At 44.0% G+C, this 19,105-nt stretch overlaps 1 protein-coding gene across 3 annotated transcripts; it reads right to left on the reverse strand.

Annotated features, from left to right (window-relative positions):
• Window positions 1–7,247: 7,247 nt before the first annotated feature.
• LOC123730899 (zinc finger protein 501-like) lies at window positions 7,248–19,073 on the reverse strand. Of its 3 annotated transcripts, XM_045709227.1 has the most exons (4): window positions 18,788–19,073; window positions 12,062–12,233; window positions 10,730–10,863; window positions 7,248–10,645 (listed from the first exon to the last, which is right to left on the reverse strand). In XM_045709227.1, the coding sequence occupies exons 1-4, from the start codon at window positions 18,794–18,796 to the stop codon at window positions 9,557–9,559; spliced, it is 1,404 nt and encodes a 467-aa protein (XP_045565183.1). In that variant the 5' UTR covers window positions 18,797–19,073; the 3' UTR covers window positions 7,248–9,556. The 3 variants fall into 3 exon arrangements, with proteins under 3 accessions (XP_045565183.1, XP_045565182.1, XP_045565179.1); XM_045709226.1 differs by having other exon boundaries at window positions 7,248–10,863; window positions 12,074–12,233; XM_045709223.1 differs by having other exon boundaries at window positions 7,249–10,863.
• Between the last annotated feature and the right edge of the window lie 32 nt (window positions 19,074–19,105).

Raw genomic sequence — 19,105 nt, forward strand, 5'->3', positions numbered from 1 at the left:
ACTTGCGGTTCTGGGGGGGGGGGGCAGTACCCCTGTGACAACAATTGTGGACCCCTTGTAGCCCCCCTAAATGTGGAGTATGAAGTAATTTTTACATAACTAATTTTTGCTATCATTCTTTTTTTACATCCATTATTAGACCGTGGCAACGATGATGCTTATGAACGTGGTCTTTTGCCTGCTAATGTGAAGAAAGTGAAGAAAACGATATGACAACAATAACGTCTAATGTAACTGGCCCCTCTAACAGTACAACTGGCCCCAGCTTGCCCCCCCAGTTGAAATGGTCTAGAACCACCACTGAGGCTGTTGTTTCATCTCCCTCCCTGCAGCCGTAGAAACATAAAGAGAGTCAACAAACACACTTCATAACTGGCTAATAACTACACCTGATACTTCAATTAAGCAGGAATTATAACAGATGTGTAAGACACCTGTTTCTCAGTTGACTGTTTAAACCTGTTTTATTCTCAGGGCCATGACTATAACACTGAGTATTGGGACCCAGGCCAACAGCATATCCTGGTCTCTATTCTCAGGACCATGACTATAACACTGAGTATTGGGACCCAGGCCAACAACATATCCTGGTCTCTATTCTCAGGACCATGACTATAACACTGAGTATTGGGACCCAGGCCAACAACATATCCTGGTCTCTATTCTCAGGACCATAACACTGAGTATTGGGACCCAGGCCAACAACATATCCTGATCTCTATTCTCAGGACCATGACTATAACACTGAGTATTGGGACCCAGGCCAACAACATATCCTGGTCTCTATTCTCAGGACCATGACTATAACATCAGTATTGGGACCCAGGCCAACAACATATCCTGGTCTCTATTCTCAGGACCATGACTATAACACTGAGTATTGGGACCCAGGCCAACAAGATATCCTGGTCTCTATTCTCAGGACCATGACTATAACACTGAGTATTGGGACCCAGGCCAACAACATATCCTGGTCTCTTCTACATAATACTACATAAACACATTTTTTTTTAATGAATATGCAATCAGCAATGTAAAACAAAAAAACATGAAACCACATTCCAGATGTATGTTTTACTATGACATTTACATGCAAGCATTCATTCTGCATAAAAAGTAGAATGGTAAGGTATAAGATATTATCAAGTAGTTTCCAATTGGCTCATTCATCCCCCTCCTCGTAGCAGAATGTTAATCATAGTAGAAATTTGACGCACACGATTCTCCATCTCCTTTTTGTTCTGATTGGTTGTTTTTGAAATGGACCTTGATAGTAAGGAAGACGTACCAGCAAAAAGAAGTGAGGGGGAAAAACCTCACTAAGACAGAGCTATTTGTGATGCAGAGTATTATGAAGTATTATTATGGTTTCAGATACTACCTCTTTAAACCTGAGGGAGCATCCTAATAATCTCTCCTTTCTGGTCCTCACTAGTTACCACAGCCATAAAGTCATAAACCCTGCCTATTTCTACAATTTCAAATGTGATTTTAACCCTAACCACACTGCTAACCTTATTCCTAACCTTAAATTAAGACCAAAAAGCCCCCCCCCAAAAGAAATATACACCATATAGCCAATTTTGACTTAGTGGTCGTGCTATCTAGTGGAAACCCTTTCTCCTGAAGTGTGCACTTGTTCACTTCCCGTCATGGATTTAAAAGAAAATGAGTGGTATATGGAAACTCCCTCTGATCCATGCCTACACTAATCCAATGCTGTTAAATTTGTGGGGAGTAGTGAACACTTCAGGAGGAGAGAGATTATTGGGCTGTAACCTAAGAGTTTGTTTCAATTGAATGGTGCTTTTTAGGAGTTTCATAGGAGTGGTGTTTTGTGTTTGTTACATGCACAGCACCTTACTAACTTTCCTCAGGTTTGCTGTCGTCGATGCCGTCCTATTACAGTACAGTACAGTCATGTTATTAGTAGCTGTCATTGGATGGTGTTATTGTCAGGTATTTGGTTTTACAATAATGGGAGTGTGAATTTAGGGTATGTCCCAAATGGCAACCTATTCTCTCTGGGTCCTGGTCAAAAGTAGAGCACTACATGCTGAAGAGGGTATATTTGGGATGGAATCTCGGTGTTAAATGTTGTGTTTTCTTGGTGCTAGACATCAGTGTTCTCCCCAAATAAGAGGTGCTGCGCCACCTTGTGGACTGGCTACGCTACTCTTTTTTGTCTTTTTTTAAGCATAAACCAGGTTTCCATTCAACCGTTTTATCTGTTATTACAATTCACAATATGGTAGACAAGGTGGGATCTTTTTGTCTGTAAAATGTATTATGCAGGAAATGTCGGTGTAAACGCTTTTATGAGCAAATATGGATATAATAGCCGTCATATTAAAGTAAACTTAGTGAGAAGACCACTCCTGTCATCGCGTGACTGAGACTCGTTAGGAAATCATGCCGTTTATCAGGCTACAGATGAAATAAGTTACGATGAACTTCACAGGGTGGGGAAAGTGCACGGTGATCAGCTTGATGCTCCTTTCAATAAATATCGAGGGTCTTATTGTGTTGACGTGATATTCGATGCTTGGCTGCCGTTTAACATAATCTCATGTAGACTATACCAGCACTGTATCTGAGAGCTGTTGGCTAGAGCACACGTACCAATACCAGAGTGAGCACACATGCGATGGGAACCCATGTAACTTGTATTTTTTATTTGGTACATGGGAATTCAACCATAAAAGGTCTTTTTAGGTGCGCTACATTTTGTTGCTCTAGATTGCAGGAAATGGCAGTTAAAGGTGTTCAAAAACACTCAGCAGCACCACCTTGTTAAAAAATCCTGGGGAGAACCCTGTATCACGTTTACATAATGTTTACTAAATGTTACTAACTTCTGTTGTTCCTGTCTTTTAAAAAAAAAAAATTATAGAAAGACGCTGATGGGGAAGTTTCTCATAGGTACAGATCTGGGATCAGCCTCAACACCACAATCATAACCTTAACAGTTAGTGGGGGGGGAAATGACCCGGGATCAGCGTTTAGGAGCAACTTCTCCCTACACCTAGGAAGGCAATGATGAGCACTGAGTGATCATGGATACTACCATCATTGCAGTTTTACAATGTGAAGCCTTGTGGCAAGTCTCCATTACAATATTTATAACCCTTTTGTTTCAGAGTTACTGTAAAGTCAGCCCAAAGGCCAGCAGATGGCGATATTGAGTAGTTTTATCTTGCCGTCCAAAGGAAATGTATGCAGCCGTGTCCCCGTGGACCGGTTCGTACATAAAACATTCTCCATTCAGGCTGCAAACGTTTCAATTTCCTCCTCAACTGGATGTAATGGCGAGAAGGAGGGAAAACATTTGGAAAATATGCATACTTTATTTATGAGACAACATTTTCCTCCACCTTTGTGGAGTAGTAAATGCTAGTCCTGGATGTTATGTATTGCGTTTAGCCAATCAGGTTGCAGCAGTCTGTTCTTTTTTATTGTATTGGCTGATTGCATCCAACTGAGGTGCATACACCACAACCTACTGTACTCCCTTGACACATTGATACAAAAAGAGAGACTTAAGATGGTGGGTGGGGGGGATTGCACTAGCAGCTAACCCTAAACCCAATTAAACCTCACCACTATACCAACTAACCCTACACCCTTTAAAACCTCACCACTATACCAACTAACCCTACACCCATTAAAACCTCACCACTATACCAACTAACCCTACACCCATTAAAACCTCACCACTATACCAACTAACCCTACACCCATTAAAACCTCACCACTATACCAACTAACCCTACACCCATTAAAACCTCACCACTATACCAACTAACCCTACACCCATTAAAACCTCACCACTATACCAACTAACCCTACACCCATTAAGACCTCACCACTATACCAACTAACCCTACACCCATTAAAACCTCACCACTATACCAACTAACCCTACACCCATTAAAACCTCACCACTATACCAACTAACCCTACACCCATTAAAACCTCACCACTATACCAACTAACCCTACACCCATTAAAACCTCACCACTATACCAACTAAGCCTACACCCATTATATCATCACCACTATACAAACTAACCCTAAACCCATTAAAACCTCACCACTATACCAACTAACCCTAAACCCAATTAAACCTCACCACTATACCAACTAACCCGACACACATTAAAACCTCACCACTATACCAACTAACCCTACACCCATTAAAACCTCACCACTATTCCAACTAACCCTGCACCCATTAAAACCTCACCACTATTCCGACTAACCCTACACCCATTAAAACCTAAACCTCACCACTATTCCGACTAACCCTACACCCATTAAAACCTTACCACTATACTGACTAACCCTACACCCATTAAAAGCTCACCACTATACCAACTAACCCTACACCCATTAAAACCTCACCACTATACCAACTAACCCTACACCCATTAAAACCTCACCACTATACCAACTAACCCTACACCCATTAAAACCTCACCACTGTTCCACTACAGCACCAGTCTGTTTGTTTCCCCTCTAGTCTGATCGTTTTCAAAATAAAATATCTGATTGACTGAACGTGATACACAGCATCCGGGACTAGCATTGGCTACTCTAGCATGGTGGTGGAAAATGGTGTTTCAGAAAGAAAGTACACAGTTTCCCTGTGGGTTTCTTCTGCCTTCTCACCATTAAATCAAGTTAAAGGGGAAGTTAACCTAAAATCCCACATTTTACAAGTGATTCCATACATTGAAACTAGTTAGGTGGAGTTCTCTTCCTCTCTCTCCCTACAGTGTAGAACTGGAGAGCTGCTAAAGTGAGTCATGTGACGTGTCTTTGTGCGCGGCTCCATTGTCAGTCAAAGAGCAATTGAGAAAACTGTGAATTGTGGACAAGTTACTTATTTTATTGGCCTCCTGAGTGGTGCAGTGGTCTAAGGCACTGCGTCGCAGTGCTAGCTGTGCCACTAGAGATCCTGGTTTGAGTCCAGGCTCTGTCGCAGCCGGCCGTGACCGGGAGACCCATGAGGCGGCGCACAATTGGCCCAGCGTCGTCCGGGTTAGGGGAAGGTTTGGCCGGCAGCGATGTTCTTGTCCAATCGCGCACTAGCGACTCCTGTGGCGGGCCGGGCGCAGTGCACGCTGACAAGGTCGCCAGGTGTAAGGTGTTTCCTCCGACACATTGGTGCAGCTGGCTTTCGGGTTAAGCGGGCATTGTGTTAAGAAGCAGTGCGGCTTGGCTGGGTCGTGTTTCGGAGGACGCACAGCTCTCGACCTTCGCCTCTCCCGAGTCCATACGGGAGTTGCAGCGATGACTACCAATTGGGGAGAAAAAGGGGTAAAAAAATATATATAGGGAAATTCCACCTAACTAATTTGAATGTATGGAATCACAAGTTGGTGATATTAGTTAAACTTCCCCTTTTATATGGAGGAAATCTACAACGGTCCATGGGGATATGAGTGTATAGCGGGGATAAGCATTTCACTGTAAAGTATACACCTGTTGTATTGTTTTCTCTCTCAAACACATTGGTTGACAGGAAAGTGTTTTGGTACTTTGTTTACACACGAATAGCGTAGATTTATCGGAAATGTATAGGGCGCGTTCGTAAATCCGCTCTGGCTATCTACTCCGATTTCAGAGCACTCTCGTCTGAGTGCCAGAGCGCAGAAGAACTGATGAATTTACTAAAGATCAACACCCGTTGAATATGACCGGTGTCAATAAACGTCGGCAAACAAGGGTAATTCAATTGTTGCCAGCAGCACAGTTACAATCACCAACCATCTGGTTAACATGAAAACTGCCTAACCAGCTCTGCTAGGGCGAGTAAAATGGTCAGAGTGAGGGTTTCTCTCATTTGTGTCTGGAAGTAGCTAGCCAGTTAGCTTGGCTGCTTAATTGCTGTTGTGAGGTCAAAATGCTCGGATCAACCCTACTATATATATATATATATATATATATATATATATATATATATATATATATATATATTCTGCAGTCCAATCCCTATACCTTTTCCAGAATATCAGTCTGTCCCTGATGTTTTTCCTGGAGAGAAGTGGCTTCTTTGCTGCCCTTCTTGACACCAGGCCATCCTCCAAAAGTCTTCGCCTCACTGTGCGTGCAGATGCACTCACACCTGCCTGCTGCCATTCCTGAGCAAGCTCTGTACTCGTGGTGCCCCGATCCCGTAGCTGAATCAACTTTAGGAGACAGTCCTGGCGCTTGCTGGACTTTCTTGAAGCCTTCTTCACAACAATTGAACCACTCTCCTTGAAGTTCTTGATGATCCGATAAATGGTTGATTTAGGTGCAATCTTACTGGCAGCAATATCCTTGCCTGTGAAGCCCTTTTTGTGCAAAGCAATGATGATGGCACGTGTTTCCTTGCGGTAACCATGATTGACAGAGGAAGAACAATGATTCCAAGCACCACCCTCCTTTTGAAGCTTCCAGTCTGTTATTTGAACTCTATCAGCATGACAGAGTGATCTCCAGCCTTGTCCTCGTCAACACTCACACCTGTGTTAACGAGAGAATCACTGACATGATGTCAACTGGTCCTTTTGTGGCAGGGCTGAAATGCAGTGGAAATATTTTTGGGGGATTCAGTTCATTTGCATGGCAAAGAGGGACTTTGCAATTAATTGAAATTCATCTGATCACACTCTTCATAACATTCTGGAGTATATGCAAATTGCCATCATACAAACTGAGGCAGCAGACTTTGTGAAAATTAATATTTGTGTCATTCTCAAAACTTTTGGCCACAACTGTATAATCATGTCTTTGTCTTTGCAGCTGTATGACCCGGTGGGTGAATAAAGTTGGTTTGAGATTTTTCCAGTTGTCTGTGAGTTTTTACTCTGTTTGTTCAGAACTTAACAATACACACCTAGTATTGTTGAAACATTATTCTACATTATACAATTATTCAATGGATAATAGGAGTTAAATAAGATACAGCTCTGAACACTGTGGTGGCTAATTTCCGCATTACCAAATGAGGATTTACAAACACACCAGTCCGAGTTAAACTACATCTTTAATACTTAAGATACTTTTGCAAAAGTTCTTGACCCCACTAATGCATTCTCTCGAAGAACCAGGAAGGTGATTACAGAATTGCTACAGGGATCTTTTATAGCAACGATACCCCCTTCAACGTACATTGACAAACCACAGATACTTAGTAACAGTTCACAAAGGTTACATTTTGTATGACAGATATCAATAAAACACATCAGACAGTAACTGCTATGTCAACAGGATTAATGGTATAGCCCAGTATCTGGTCTCCTTAGAACCGTCCCTCCCTGGTACGGTATTGAACAGAACTATTTCATCCAATGGCATATATCAATTGTCAACTCTAGATACTCCCATCTCAAGCAAACCCCCTCTTGACCCTACTCCTGGACAGGCTCACTGGAGGGAGTGAGCCTCTAGGCCATATATTATCACAGGATAAGTGTGAGATCTAAGAGAGGACATACAAGGGTCCAGATACTGCCATTAACCTCCCCACAATAAACAAAAGGAGGGAGTGACTTGCTCACAGACATTGTGGAGACAAGTCATTGGTTCCCCAGTAATCACGCCATCCCTTCACATGGTTTAAGAAATAGGTAAAGATACATTCCCATGACGACAAGTCTGACCTCTCCCCTTGCTGGGCCCCAAGTGTCTGAGCCCCAGCTAAGGTAGACGTGCAACTGAAAAGACACCAGAGTCCAATGGACAATTTCTAATGACAAGTACCTCAAATAAGCATATTATACTAATAAAACATCTTAATTATCTATGTTACCCAACTAATTCTGATTCGTCCACGACATTCCCCTCTCAAGGGACTCCGTCCCTTCTAGAGAATCAGAACAGTAACGTTACAGCAGAACCAGTGTCTAAACACAGGCTTCATCACAACAGAAAAGACAGTCATCCCTCTGTGTCCCCTCTCAACTTAAAAGAAAATCACCAGATTTAAGAACATTCATTCACATAGAACATACATATATTCTACATAAACCAAAAATCACAAAACAATAACTCATTGCATGGGGTTCCTGCACATAACATCCCAAGAAACTCAGCACTGTCTCTTATTACCATCCCCCAACATTTACTAAACACTCTAGCAACTTGTCTGGGAAGGTTATGATACACAGTCACCTGCACGAACCCACGAAGAAAAACTAAAAATGCATACAGTTTATGAGATTCAAAGCTATATTTTCCATAGACAGTGAAAAGCACATAATGAATGCATAATGCAGTGCATGCACCAATGGAGTTTAATAAAATAATCTTTAGCTATCTATCACACTCCAATGGATCAGCATAGTGTGTTGGAAATGACTATTTCCATCCCAGAAACTCTAATTAGCATATTTTGTTGTACAAATCCAGGTAGTGACTCCTAGTTAAAATAAAATGTATATCCTTGGTGCCTAATGAACATGACCCAAGACAAACATCATGATTCCACTATTTATAAGGTAATGCCTATAGATCCAAATAGATTATGATCATTTACACTCTCCTGATCAGAGTTCACCCATGTCATTCACCATGGCATGCTTATAATAGCGTCAACATCTTTAGTTCATAACAACAATCAATCCCTAGTACATTCATTTCTTCACTCATTTAGATATTAACATATTCAACTCAAATCAATCCTTCAGTTTTAAAATTCATTCAATTTCCAAATAAAATCATAATTAGAACTCAGTTAATTATCCAACCAAAATTTCAAAATGACATTGCTCAGTGATTGAAATTTGTCTTATCACTCAAAGTAACAACTCAATTTAAACACACATCAATATTAGCAGAATGTCCATTCATTTTAACATCCAGTATAATTATCCCATAATTTCTACTATTAACAATTTTATCATGATTATTCTACAGATCAGTATCTCAATGCATTCTTAATCTAAATGACTATCATTTTACGTGGTGTAGACCTCTACAATCAACCTGATACCCCAAAAGTCTAAACAGTTATGGGTACAGTTGACCCAACCCCTCTCTCCAGACACTGATTCTTCTGGTGTCCTCTTCGTTCCTCTTCAGATAGCTTTAAAGTTCAAAGTGAATGACCCATTATAATGTCCCAATGTCAATGTTTCACCTTAGATGCCCATTATGTCTTGTCCATTCGTCAACCAATATACCAGCAACATAAGAAAAGTTTAGAACAGCACCTTTCCCCATGCTCACTCCACGTGGACTCCTCTCACACTCCTGAGAGAAACATGAGAGAAAAGCAGTTGATAGCTTAGATCGGATACTGTACACCGGTTGCTGGCTCGGCCATTCCTCTCAGTAGAAATGGTTCGGACAGGGCCATATTCAACGCCTTCGTCACTCCTTCTTCAGCCAATTAGAGGGGGGTTTGAGGTACACACACTTTTCGGTCCAATTATCTCTTCCATGCATTAAGATACCGTCTGATGTCATTATGCGACACAGGTTACCATGGTAATCAGACTTAGCAAACTGTTAGAGAATGGGAGATAGATGACTCTTTACAAGATGTTTTCTATTGAAACTTTATTTAGGGATCTGGAACCAGTGCCAGAGAGGAAAGGGCTTTCTGGTGTTTTATCAGTGACTCTGAATGAGCAAAGCTCTTTCCACATAGACAAGAGTAAGGTTTCTCTCCAGTGTGTGTGAGCTGGTGTTTAGTCAGGTTGAAATTTCGAGCAAAACCCTTCCCACACTGATCACAGCTATAAGGCTTCTCTCCTGTGTGCATACATTGGTGTGTAGTCAGGGCTCCTGAGTGATTGAAGCTCTTCCCACAATGACCACAGCTATAAGGCTTCTCTCCTGTGTGTATGCGTTGGTGTCTAGTCAGTGCTCCTGAGAGATTGAAGCTCTTCCCACAATGACCACAGCTATAAGGCTTCTCTCCTGTGTGTATGCGCTGGTGTGTAATCAGGTGTTGTGATTGATTGAAGCTCTTCCCACACTGATCACAGCTATAAGGCTTCTCTCCTGTGTGTATGCGCTGGTGTGTAGTCAGGATTCCTGATACAGCAAATCTCTTCCCACACTGATCACAGCTATAAGGCTTCTCTCCTGTGTGTATGTGTTGGTGTGTAATCAGGTCTCCTGATTGTTTGAAGCTCTTCCCACAATGATCACAGCTATAAGGCTTCTCTCCTGTGTGTATGCGCTGGTGTGTAGTCAGGTCTCCTGATTGATTGAAGCTCTTCCCACAATGACCACAGCTATAAGGCTTCTCTCCTGTGTGTATTCGCTGGTGTGTAATCAGGTGTTCTGACGTCCTGAAGCTCTTCCCACACTGATCACAGCTATAAGGCTTCTCTCCTGTGTGTATGCGCTGGTGTGTAGTCAGGATTCCTGATTGACTGAAACTCTTCCCACACTGATCACAGCTATAAGGCTTCTCTCCTGTGTGTATGCGTTGGTGTCTAGTCAGGGCTCCTGAGTGATTGAAGCTCTTCCCACAAAGATCACAGCTATAAGGCTTCTCTCCTGTGTGTATGCGCTGGTGTCTAGTCAGGGCTCCTGATACAGCAAATCTCTTCCCACACTGATCACAGCTATAAGGCTTCTCTCCTGTGTGTATGCGCTGGTGTCTAGTCAGGTGTTGTGATTGTTTGAAGCTCTTCCCACAATGATCACAGCTATAAGGCTTCTCTCCTTTGTGTATTCGCTGGTGTGTAATCAGGTGTTGTGATTGTTTGAAGCTCTTCCCACACTGATCACAGCTATTGAGACGTTCTGATCTGGAGAGACTCTTCTGGAGAGACGTCTTGTCAGCATCACGTTGTTGTTTAGGCTCCCCAGATGATAAGCCCCTCCCACTGAGAGAGCAACGGTTTGGGCTGTCCCCTGTGAAACAAAGATATTGAATAGCAATTTTGCATTATTAATAGAAACAAATCCATAGTTATCTTTGGTTAGTGGAGATGGAGGAGACTGAAATGAAAACACGTGCTTAAAGTACTTTGCTTCCTCTTTCAAAATATTGTTTGGTGAATCATGGGTGACTAGATCATCTGTCACAAGTCATTTGGTGCATTTTTACTACTGCCATAACTAGTTTGTTGCCTTGACCAAAGTCCTTTCTGAAGATTATTATGAATGTGAATAGTGATTCATTTACGTCTGTCCCTCATTTTAAGGTCATCCCTGTTAGATAAACTCAACTCTCGTTTTAATATGGTGAAACTATTCCTCAAAAAATAAAAATCCAAAAGAAACATTGAACATCTAATAGTCAAATCAGAGTAAAAGCAGGTGAGCTGGTTCAACTCTTTTTGTCAATTTACTGCTGTTTTGTGGTGGAAAACTATGCAAGTAAACCCTTTTACCCACACATAGACATGCTAGAAATGTTTTTGTTGTTGTGAAGATTGCATTCAATTGCCGCTCCCTGTTGCACAAAACAAGCTTCCATTCCCAGTCACAAGCGGTTTTATGGCTGATTTAAAGGACTATTTTACACATGTAATCCAGTGGTTTTGTTGTTTTCAGTACTCCCCTGTTACATTCAACCATGTCACTTTATTTGGCACATAGGCACTTAGTATAGTAATATTTGTATTCAAAATCTCTTGAGATGGGAAAACATGTTTTTTATTAAGTTGAACATGTGCTCTTCATGACAGAATGTTAACATTAGGTGAAATATATATTTTGGACCAAGTTACACTTTTAAAAATGGGCGGAACTACCCAGATATTTTCATCAATTCATGACTAAAGTGCATAAAGATGGCAGAAGTCTGATATGATGTTATTGTTTTAGACCTACCCACGGTTTTGAAACTACGGTGCTCGACATTGTTCAATGTTGCAATAAATCAACACAATCTACTTTTACGAGTTTTCAAATTGCCAGCGTCTTGAAACTAAAAGTGAGATCATGTTTACTGTGCTAATGACCATACCAAAACACAACAAAAGAGAGCAATGTGAAAAACAGTGAACGTAGCAAAACCAGGAAGTTGTTGTAAGTACATGAATGCCGCCATCTTTATGCACCTCCGCTATCGTTTTAGAAGCAGACTGTAGTCTAATATACACACCATGGTTCTTACTTAATGAAATCAAATCTCCATCTTCCTTCTCTTCTCCTCTCTCAGTTCCACTCTGCCCCGGTGTTTTCCTGCAGTCGACCAGACGCAGCAGTAAAACGGTATCGGGAGACGTTTGATCCGGGGACTCCGTGAGGGTAGAGGGGAATGGGCTAATTTTGTCCTGTTGGACACAAGAAATATCAAACATAGTTTATCATTTAACCAAACATTGTATTATAATAGTCTACACCTCTGATTGATTTGGGAGCATCCCTCGAATATCTCATTTTTCCTCAAATGTTCAATCGTTCACTACTTCCCACTAATCTAATAGCATTGGGTTGGTGGAGGAATGGGCTAGTCAGTGTTTCCACCATATTTACTATACCAGTCATTTCCTTTCAAAACAGAGAGGAAGAGGCGACTTGTGGCTTATTTGATCGAATATACGTTTCGTAATGATTAAGTTGTTACGAGTGTACTGATAAAAGTAGGACACGTGACATGTCAGCAACTTTGAGAGAAAAAAAAACACTAGTGCCAGGCCGACATTAGTTACCATAGCCACAAAGTCATGAACTTTATTATTTTACCCCACTGGTCATCTATGAACGTTTGAATATCTTGAGGAACAATCTGGCCTTAATGGCCATGTACTCTTATAATCTCCACCCATCACACCCAGAAGAAGACTGGCCACCCCTCAGAGCCTGGTTCCTCTCTAGGTTTCTTCCTAGGTTCCTGCCTTTCTAGGGAGTTTTTCCTAGCCACGTGCTTCTACATCTGCTTTACTTGCTTTTTGGGGTTTTAGGCTGGGATTCTGTACAGCACTTTGTGACATCTGCTGATGTAAAACGGGCTATAAATACATAAACACGATTGATTGATCGATTGAAAAACCACGCCTATTTAAACAATGTATCGTCTTAAAATATAATATTATACCTAACCTTAACCACACTGCTAACCTTATGCCTGACCCTAACCTTAAACTCACAAAAGCACATTTTTGTTTCCATGAATTTCTACGATATAAATGTTTTACTTTGTGGCTGTGATATTTGAGTGTTTCAGTGAATGGTTAGTGAGGGAGGCCCTGCTCTCTCGCTTCCCCAGTTGTTTAGTTAATTTTCATTCCAATCTCCTTTGCATTAGCGTAGCCTCTCCTGTAGCCTGTCAACTATGTGTCTGTCTATCCCTGTTCTCTCCTCTCTGCACAGGCCACACAAACGCTTCACACCGCATGGCCGCTGCCACTCTAACCTGGTGGTCCCAACGTGCACGACCCACGTGGAGTTCCAGGTCTCCGGCAGCCTCTGGAACTGCCGGTCTGCGGCCAACAAGGCAGAGTTCATCTCAGCCTATGCTACCCTCCAGTCCCTCGACTTCTTGGCGCTGACAGAAACATGGATTACCACAGAAAACACTGCTACTCCTACTGCTCTCTCCTCGTCTGACCACGTGTTCTCGCACACCCCGAGAGCATCTGGTCAGCGGGGTGGCGGGACTGGAATCCTCATCTCTCCCAAGTGGACATTCTCTCTTTCTCCCATGACCCATCTGTCTATCTCCTCCTTTGAATTCCATGCTGTCACAATCACTAGCCCATTCAAGCTTAACATCCTTATCATTTATCGCCCTCCAGGTTCCCTTGGAGAGTTCATCAATGAGCTTGACGCCTTGATAAGTTCCTTTCCTGAGGATGGCTCACCCCTCACAATTCTGGGTGACTTTAACCTCCCTACATCTACCTTTGACTCATTCCTCTCTGCCTCCTTCTTTCCACTCCTCTCCTCTTTTGACCTCACCCTCTCACCTTCCCCCCCTACTCACAAGGCAGGCAATACGCTTGACCTCATCTTTACTAGATGCTGTTCTTCTACCAATCTCACTGCAACTCCCCTCCAAGTCTCCGACCATTTCCTTGTATCCTTTTCCCTCTCGCTCTCCTCCAGCACTACTCACTCTGCCCCTACTCAGATGGTATTGCGCCGTCGCAACCTTCACCCTCTCTCTCCTGCTAGTCTCTCCTCTTCCATCCTATCATCTCTTCCCTCTGCTCAAACCTTCTCCAACCTATCTCCTAATTCTGCCTCCTCAACCCTCCTCTCCTCCCTTTCTGCATCCTTTGACACTCTATGTCCCCTATCCTCCAGGCCTGCTCGGTCCTCCCCTCCAGCTCCGTGGCTTGACGACTCATTGCGAGCTCACAGAACAGGGCTCCGGGCAGCCGAGCGGAAATGGCGGAAAACTAGCCTCCCTGCGGACCTGGCATCTTTTCACTCCCTCCTCTCCACATTTTCTTCCTCTGTTTCTGCTGCTAAAGCCACTTTCTACCACTCTAAATTCCAAGCATCTGCCTCTAACCCTAGGAAGCTCTTTGCCACCTTCTCCTCCATCCTGAATCTCCCCCCCTCCCTCTCTGCGGACGACTTTGTCAACCATTTTGAAAAGAAGGTTGACGACATCCGATCCTCATTTGTTAAGTCAAACGACACCGCTGGTCCTGCTCACATTGCCCTACCCTATGCTTTGACCTCTTTCTCCCCTCTCTCTCTCCAGATGAAATCTTGCTACTTTTGACGTCCAGCCGCCCAACAACCTGCCCGCTTGACCCTATCCCCTCCTCTCTTCTCCAGACCATTTCCGGAGACCTTCTTCCTTACCTCACCTCACTCATCAACTCATCCTTGACCACTGGCTACGTCCCTTCCGTCTTCAAGAGAGCGAGAGTTGCACCCCTTCTCAAAAAACCTACACTCGATCCCTCCGATGTCAACAACTACATACCAGTATCCCTTCTTTCTTTCCTCTCCAAAACTCTTCAGCGTGCCGTCCTTGGCCAGCTCTCTTGCTATCTCTTTCAGAATGACCTTTTTGATCCAAATCAGTCAGGTTTCAAGACTGGTCATTCAACTGAGACTGCTCTTCTCTGTGTCACGGAGGCTCTCCGCACTGCTAAAGCTAACTCTCTCTCCTCTGCTCTCATCCTTTTAGACCTATCTGCTGCCTTTGATACTGTGAACCATCAGATCCTCCTCTCCACCCTCTCCGAGTTGGGCATCTCCGGCGCGGCTCACTCTTGGATTGCGTCCTACCTGACAGGTTGCTCCTACCAGGTGGCATGGCGAGAATCCGTCTCCGCACCACGTGCTCTCACCACTGGTGTCCCTCAGGGCTCAGTTCTAGGCCCTCTCCTATTCTCGCTATACATCAAGTCACTTGGCTCTGTCATATCCTCACATGGTCTCTCCTATCATTGCTACGCAGACGACACACAATCTTCTCCTTTCCCCCTTCTGATAACCAGGTGGCGAATCGCATCTCTGCATGTCTGGCAGACATATCAGTGTGGATGACGGATCACCACCTCAAGCTGAACCTCGGCAAGACGGAGCTGCTCTTCCTCCCGGGGAAGGACTGCCCGTTCCATGATCTCGCCATCACGGTTGACAACTCCATTGTGTCCTCCTCCCAGAGTGCTAAGAGCCTTGGCGTGACCCTGGACAACACCCTGTCGTTCTCTGCTAACATCAAGGCGGTGACCCGATCCTGTAGGTTCACACTCTACAACATTCGCAGAGTACGACCCTGCCTCACACAGGAAGCGGCGCATGTCCTAATCCAGGCACTTGTCATCTCCCGTCTGGATTACTGCAACTCGCTGTTGGCGGGGCTCCCTGCCTGTGCCATCAAACCCCTACAATTCATCCAGAACGCCGCAGCCCGTCTGGTGTTCAACCTTCCCAAGTTCTCTTACGTCACCCCGCTCCTCCGCACAGTCCACTGGCTTCCAGTTGAAGCTCGCATCTGCTACAAGACCATGGTGCTTGCCTACGGAGCTGTGAGGGGAACGGCACCTCCGTACCTTCAGGCTCTGATCAGTCCCTACACCCAAAGAAGGGCACTGCGTTCATCCACCTCTGGCCTGCTCGCCTCCCTACCTCTGCGGAAGCACAGTTCCCGCTCAGCACAGTCAAAAGTGTTCGCTGCTCTGGCACCCCAATGGTGGAACAAGCTCCCTCACGACGCCAGGACAGCGGAGTCAATCACCACCTTCCGTAGACACCTGAAACCCCACCTCTTTAAGGGATACCTGGGATAGGATAAAGCAATCCTTCTAACTCCCCCCCCCCAAAAAAAAAATATATAGATGTACTATTGTAAAGTGGTTGTTCTACTGGATATCATAAGGTGAATGCACCAATTTGTAAGTCGCTCTGGATAAGAGCGTCTGCTAAATGACGTAAATGTAAACGATAACGACTGCCTTCCATTCTTTAAGACACTTCTTTTCATTGCCATTACATATTAGAAGACAATCGCTGGCAATTCATTATTGGGTTAATTTACAGGAACGTGGGGTGTCTCACCCCACAAAAGAGGTGCTACAGAGAAGTTGGGAGCCTGAACGTGGACAGAATAAAAGCTTTGGATGGGTGGGTGATAACCAGGAGAGACAGATGGGATTGTATTGTAGGGACTTCAGCCCCACGGTACCTATCCCTGTGAGTCCACCATGGCTACTCCCACCTCCAGTAGTTAATTTACAAGTGGTGGAGAGAGTACGGAAAGACAGGGAGGGGTTGATCCCTGTGAGTCCACCATGGCTACTCCCACCTCCAGTAGTTAATTTACAAGTGGTGGAGAGAGTACGGAAAGACAGGGAGGGGTTGATCCCTGTGAGTCCACCATGGCTACTCCCACCTCCAGTAGTTAATTTACAAGTGGTGGAGAGAGTACGGAAAGACAGGGAGGGGTTGATCCCTGTGAGTCCACCATGGCTACTCCCACCTCCAGTAGTTAATTTACAAGTGGTGGAGAGAGTACGGAAAGACAGGGAGGGGTTGATCCCTGTGAGTCCACCATGGCTACTCCCACCTCCAGTAGTTAATTTACAAGTGGTGGAGAGAGTATAGAAAGACAGGGAGGGGTTGATCCCTGTGAGTCCACCATGGCTACTCCCACCTCCAGTAGTTAATTTACAAGTGGTGGAGAGAGTACGGAAAGACAGGGAGGGGTTGATCCCTGTGAGTCCACCATGGCTACTCCCACCTCCAGTAGTTAATTTACAAGTGGTGGAGAGAGTACGGAAAGACAGGGAGGGGTTGATCCCTGTGAGTCCACCATGGCTACTCCCACCTCCAGTAGTTGATTTACAAGTGTTGAAGAGAGTACGGAAAGACAGGGAGGGGTTGATCCATGCAACTTCTTTACAAGGTGTCTGGAAACTGTAACTCAGTATTTTTTTACCCATATATACAGATGGATCAAAAGACCCAAGGACAGGTCAGCCTGGATCAGCCTTTGTTGAACAGGAAAGTGGGGTGGCTGTCAGGAGACGTATTACAGACCACCTCGCTGTGTACATGGCAGAGCTGATGGTCGTACTGTTGGCCCTGCAGTGGGTGGAGGAAGTCAAGCCAGACAGAGTAGTTATATGTTCTGACTCGTGTGCAGTGTTGATGAGTCTGCAATCATTTAGCTCACATAGCAGACAAGGCCTGCTCTATGCCCGGGTGAGAGAGATAGGTGTCCAAAGAAGGTTTGCTTTGGTCCCGGGCCATGTGAGGGTAGAAGGGAATGAGAAAGTAGATGCGCTAGCTAAACAGGCCATTAGGAGACAGGAAGTGGAGGTGCCAATGAGTAAGTCAGAGGCTCAGGGAACGATATGGACAGTGGTGGTGCAGAGATGGCAGGAGCAGTGGAACAGTGACACTAAGGGCAGGCATCTACTCATTGTTGACATTTTAGTCATTTAGCAGGCACTTATCTAGAGCGACTTACACAAACAATTAGAGTTAAGTTGCTCAGAGGCAGACAGATTTGTCACCTAGTCGGCTCGGGTTACTGGCCCAATGCTCTAAACCGCTAGGCTACCTGCTGCCCCTATTCCAGGTACAGAGTAAAGTAGGGGAGGATGGTAGGAATGGACAGAAGAGAGGAGGCTATCCAATCAAGGATAAGAGTGGGGCACAGCCAGCTGAATAAGTTATGAAATGTGATAGGAAATCATTCAACAGGAAGATGTGATTACTGCCAGGAAACAGAGACAGTGGAGAATGTACTGATACAGTGTGGGCAGTATGATAGGGAAAGAGAGAGACTGATCCAGTATGAGGTAGAAAGGGGTACAGGAATTGAGTTTGATAAGCATACTGAGTTGAACATCGTTAGATACAGTCGCAAATATGTATCTTTTTTTTTTCTTCATATAATGAATAATCTGACCTTCAAATAAGTGGAAGTGAACAAGTGTACATGTAACAGTGTAGGTTCCGTCCCTCTCTTCGCCCCAACCCGGGCTCGAACCAGGGACCCTTGCACACATCAACAACTGACACCCCACGAAGCAGCGTTACCCATCGCGCCACAAAAGCCGCGGCTCTTGTCGTACAAGGGGAACTACTACTTCAGGTCTCAGAGCGAGTGACGTCACCGATAGAAAGCTATTAGCGCGCACCACAGCTAACTAGCTAGCCATTTCACATCGGTTACATACACTTTGGGAGGAAGGAGAGATGCTTAAGTAATATGCGTAGATTCCTACGCATGATAAAGTATTACGCTACTTTGCCAAAGAAAAAAAAATCCCAATAAATTTTACCGTCATGTTTTTTGTCCAGCCGTTTAAACTGAACACAGCAATGTGGAGGATCAAAGATGATGAAAACTACTCCTAGACATTTTATACAACACAGCAGACCTACAATGTTTAAAGGAAACCAGACTTACCGGATTCATCGTGGAAGCTATTGTTTCTTACTAAAGAAAATAAATGTGTAGGCTACAGCGCGGTTACTATGTTGTCACAGTGTTCAGATAAGGATTGGGGGGTTTCCGGCCGGAAGAGAATTCCAGTCTCGATGTTGTAACTGATGCACCCATAGACCAGAGCAATCAAACATCTATTTAAATATCCAAGCTCAATTACTTTATGACAACATAACGTCTCACATCTCATGTAGGCTAAACTTACTTCAGAAAGTTCTTGGATAATATTTTACCCCATCTATAAAAGTCGAGTAAAGTCAAGAAACGATCAACAACACC

This window comes from Salmo salar, chromosome ssa02, assembly GCF_905237065.1.
Source record: "Salmo salar chromosome ssa02, Ssal_v3.1, whole genome shotgun sequence".
Classification (NCBI taxonomy): Eukaryota; Metazoa; Chordata; class Actinopteri; order Salmoniformes; family Salmonidae; genus Salmo; species Salmo salar.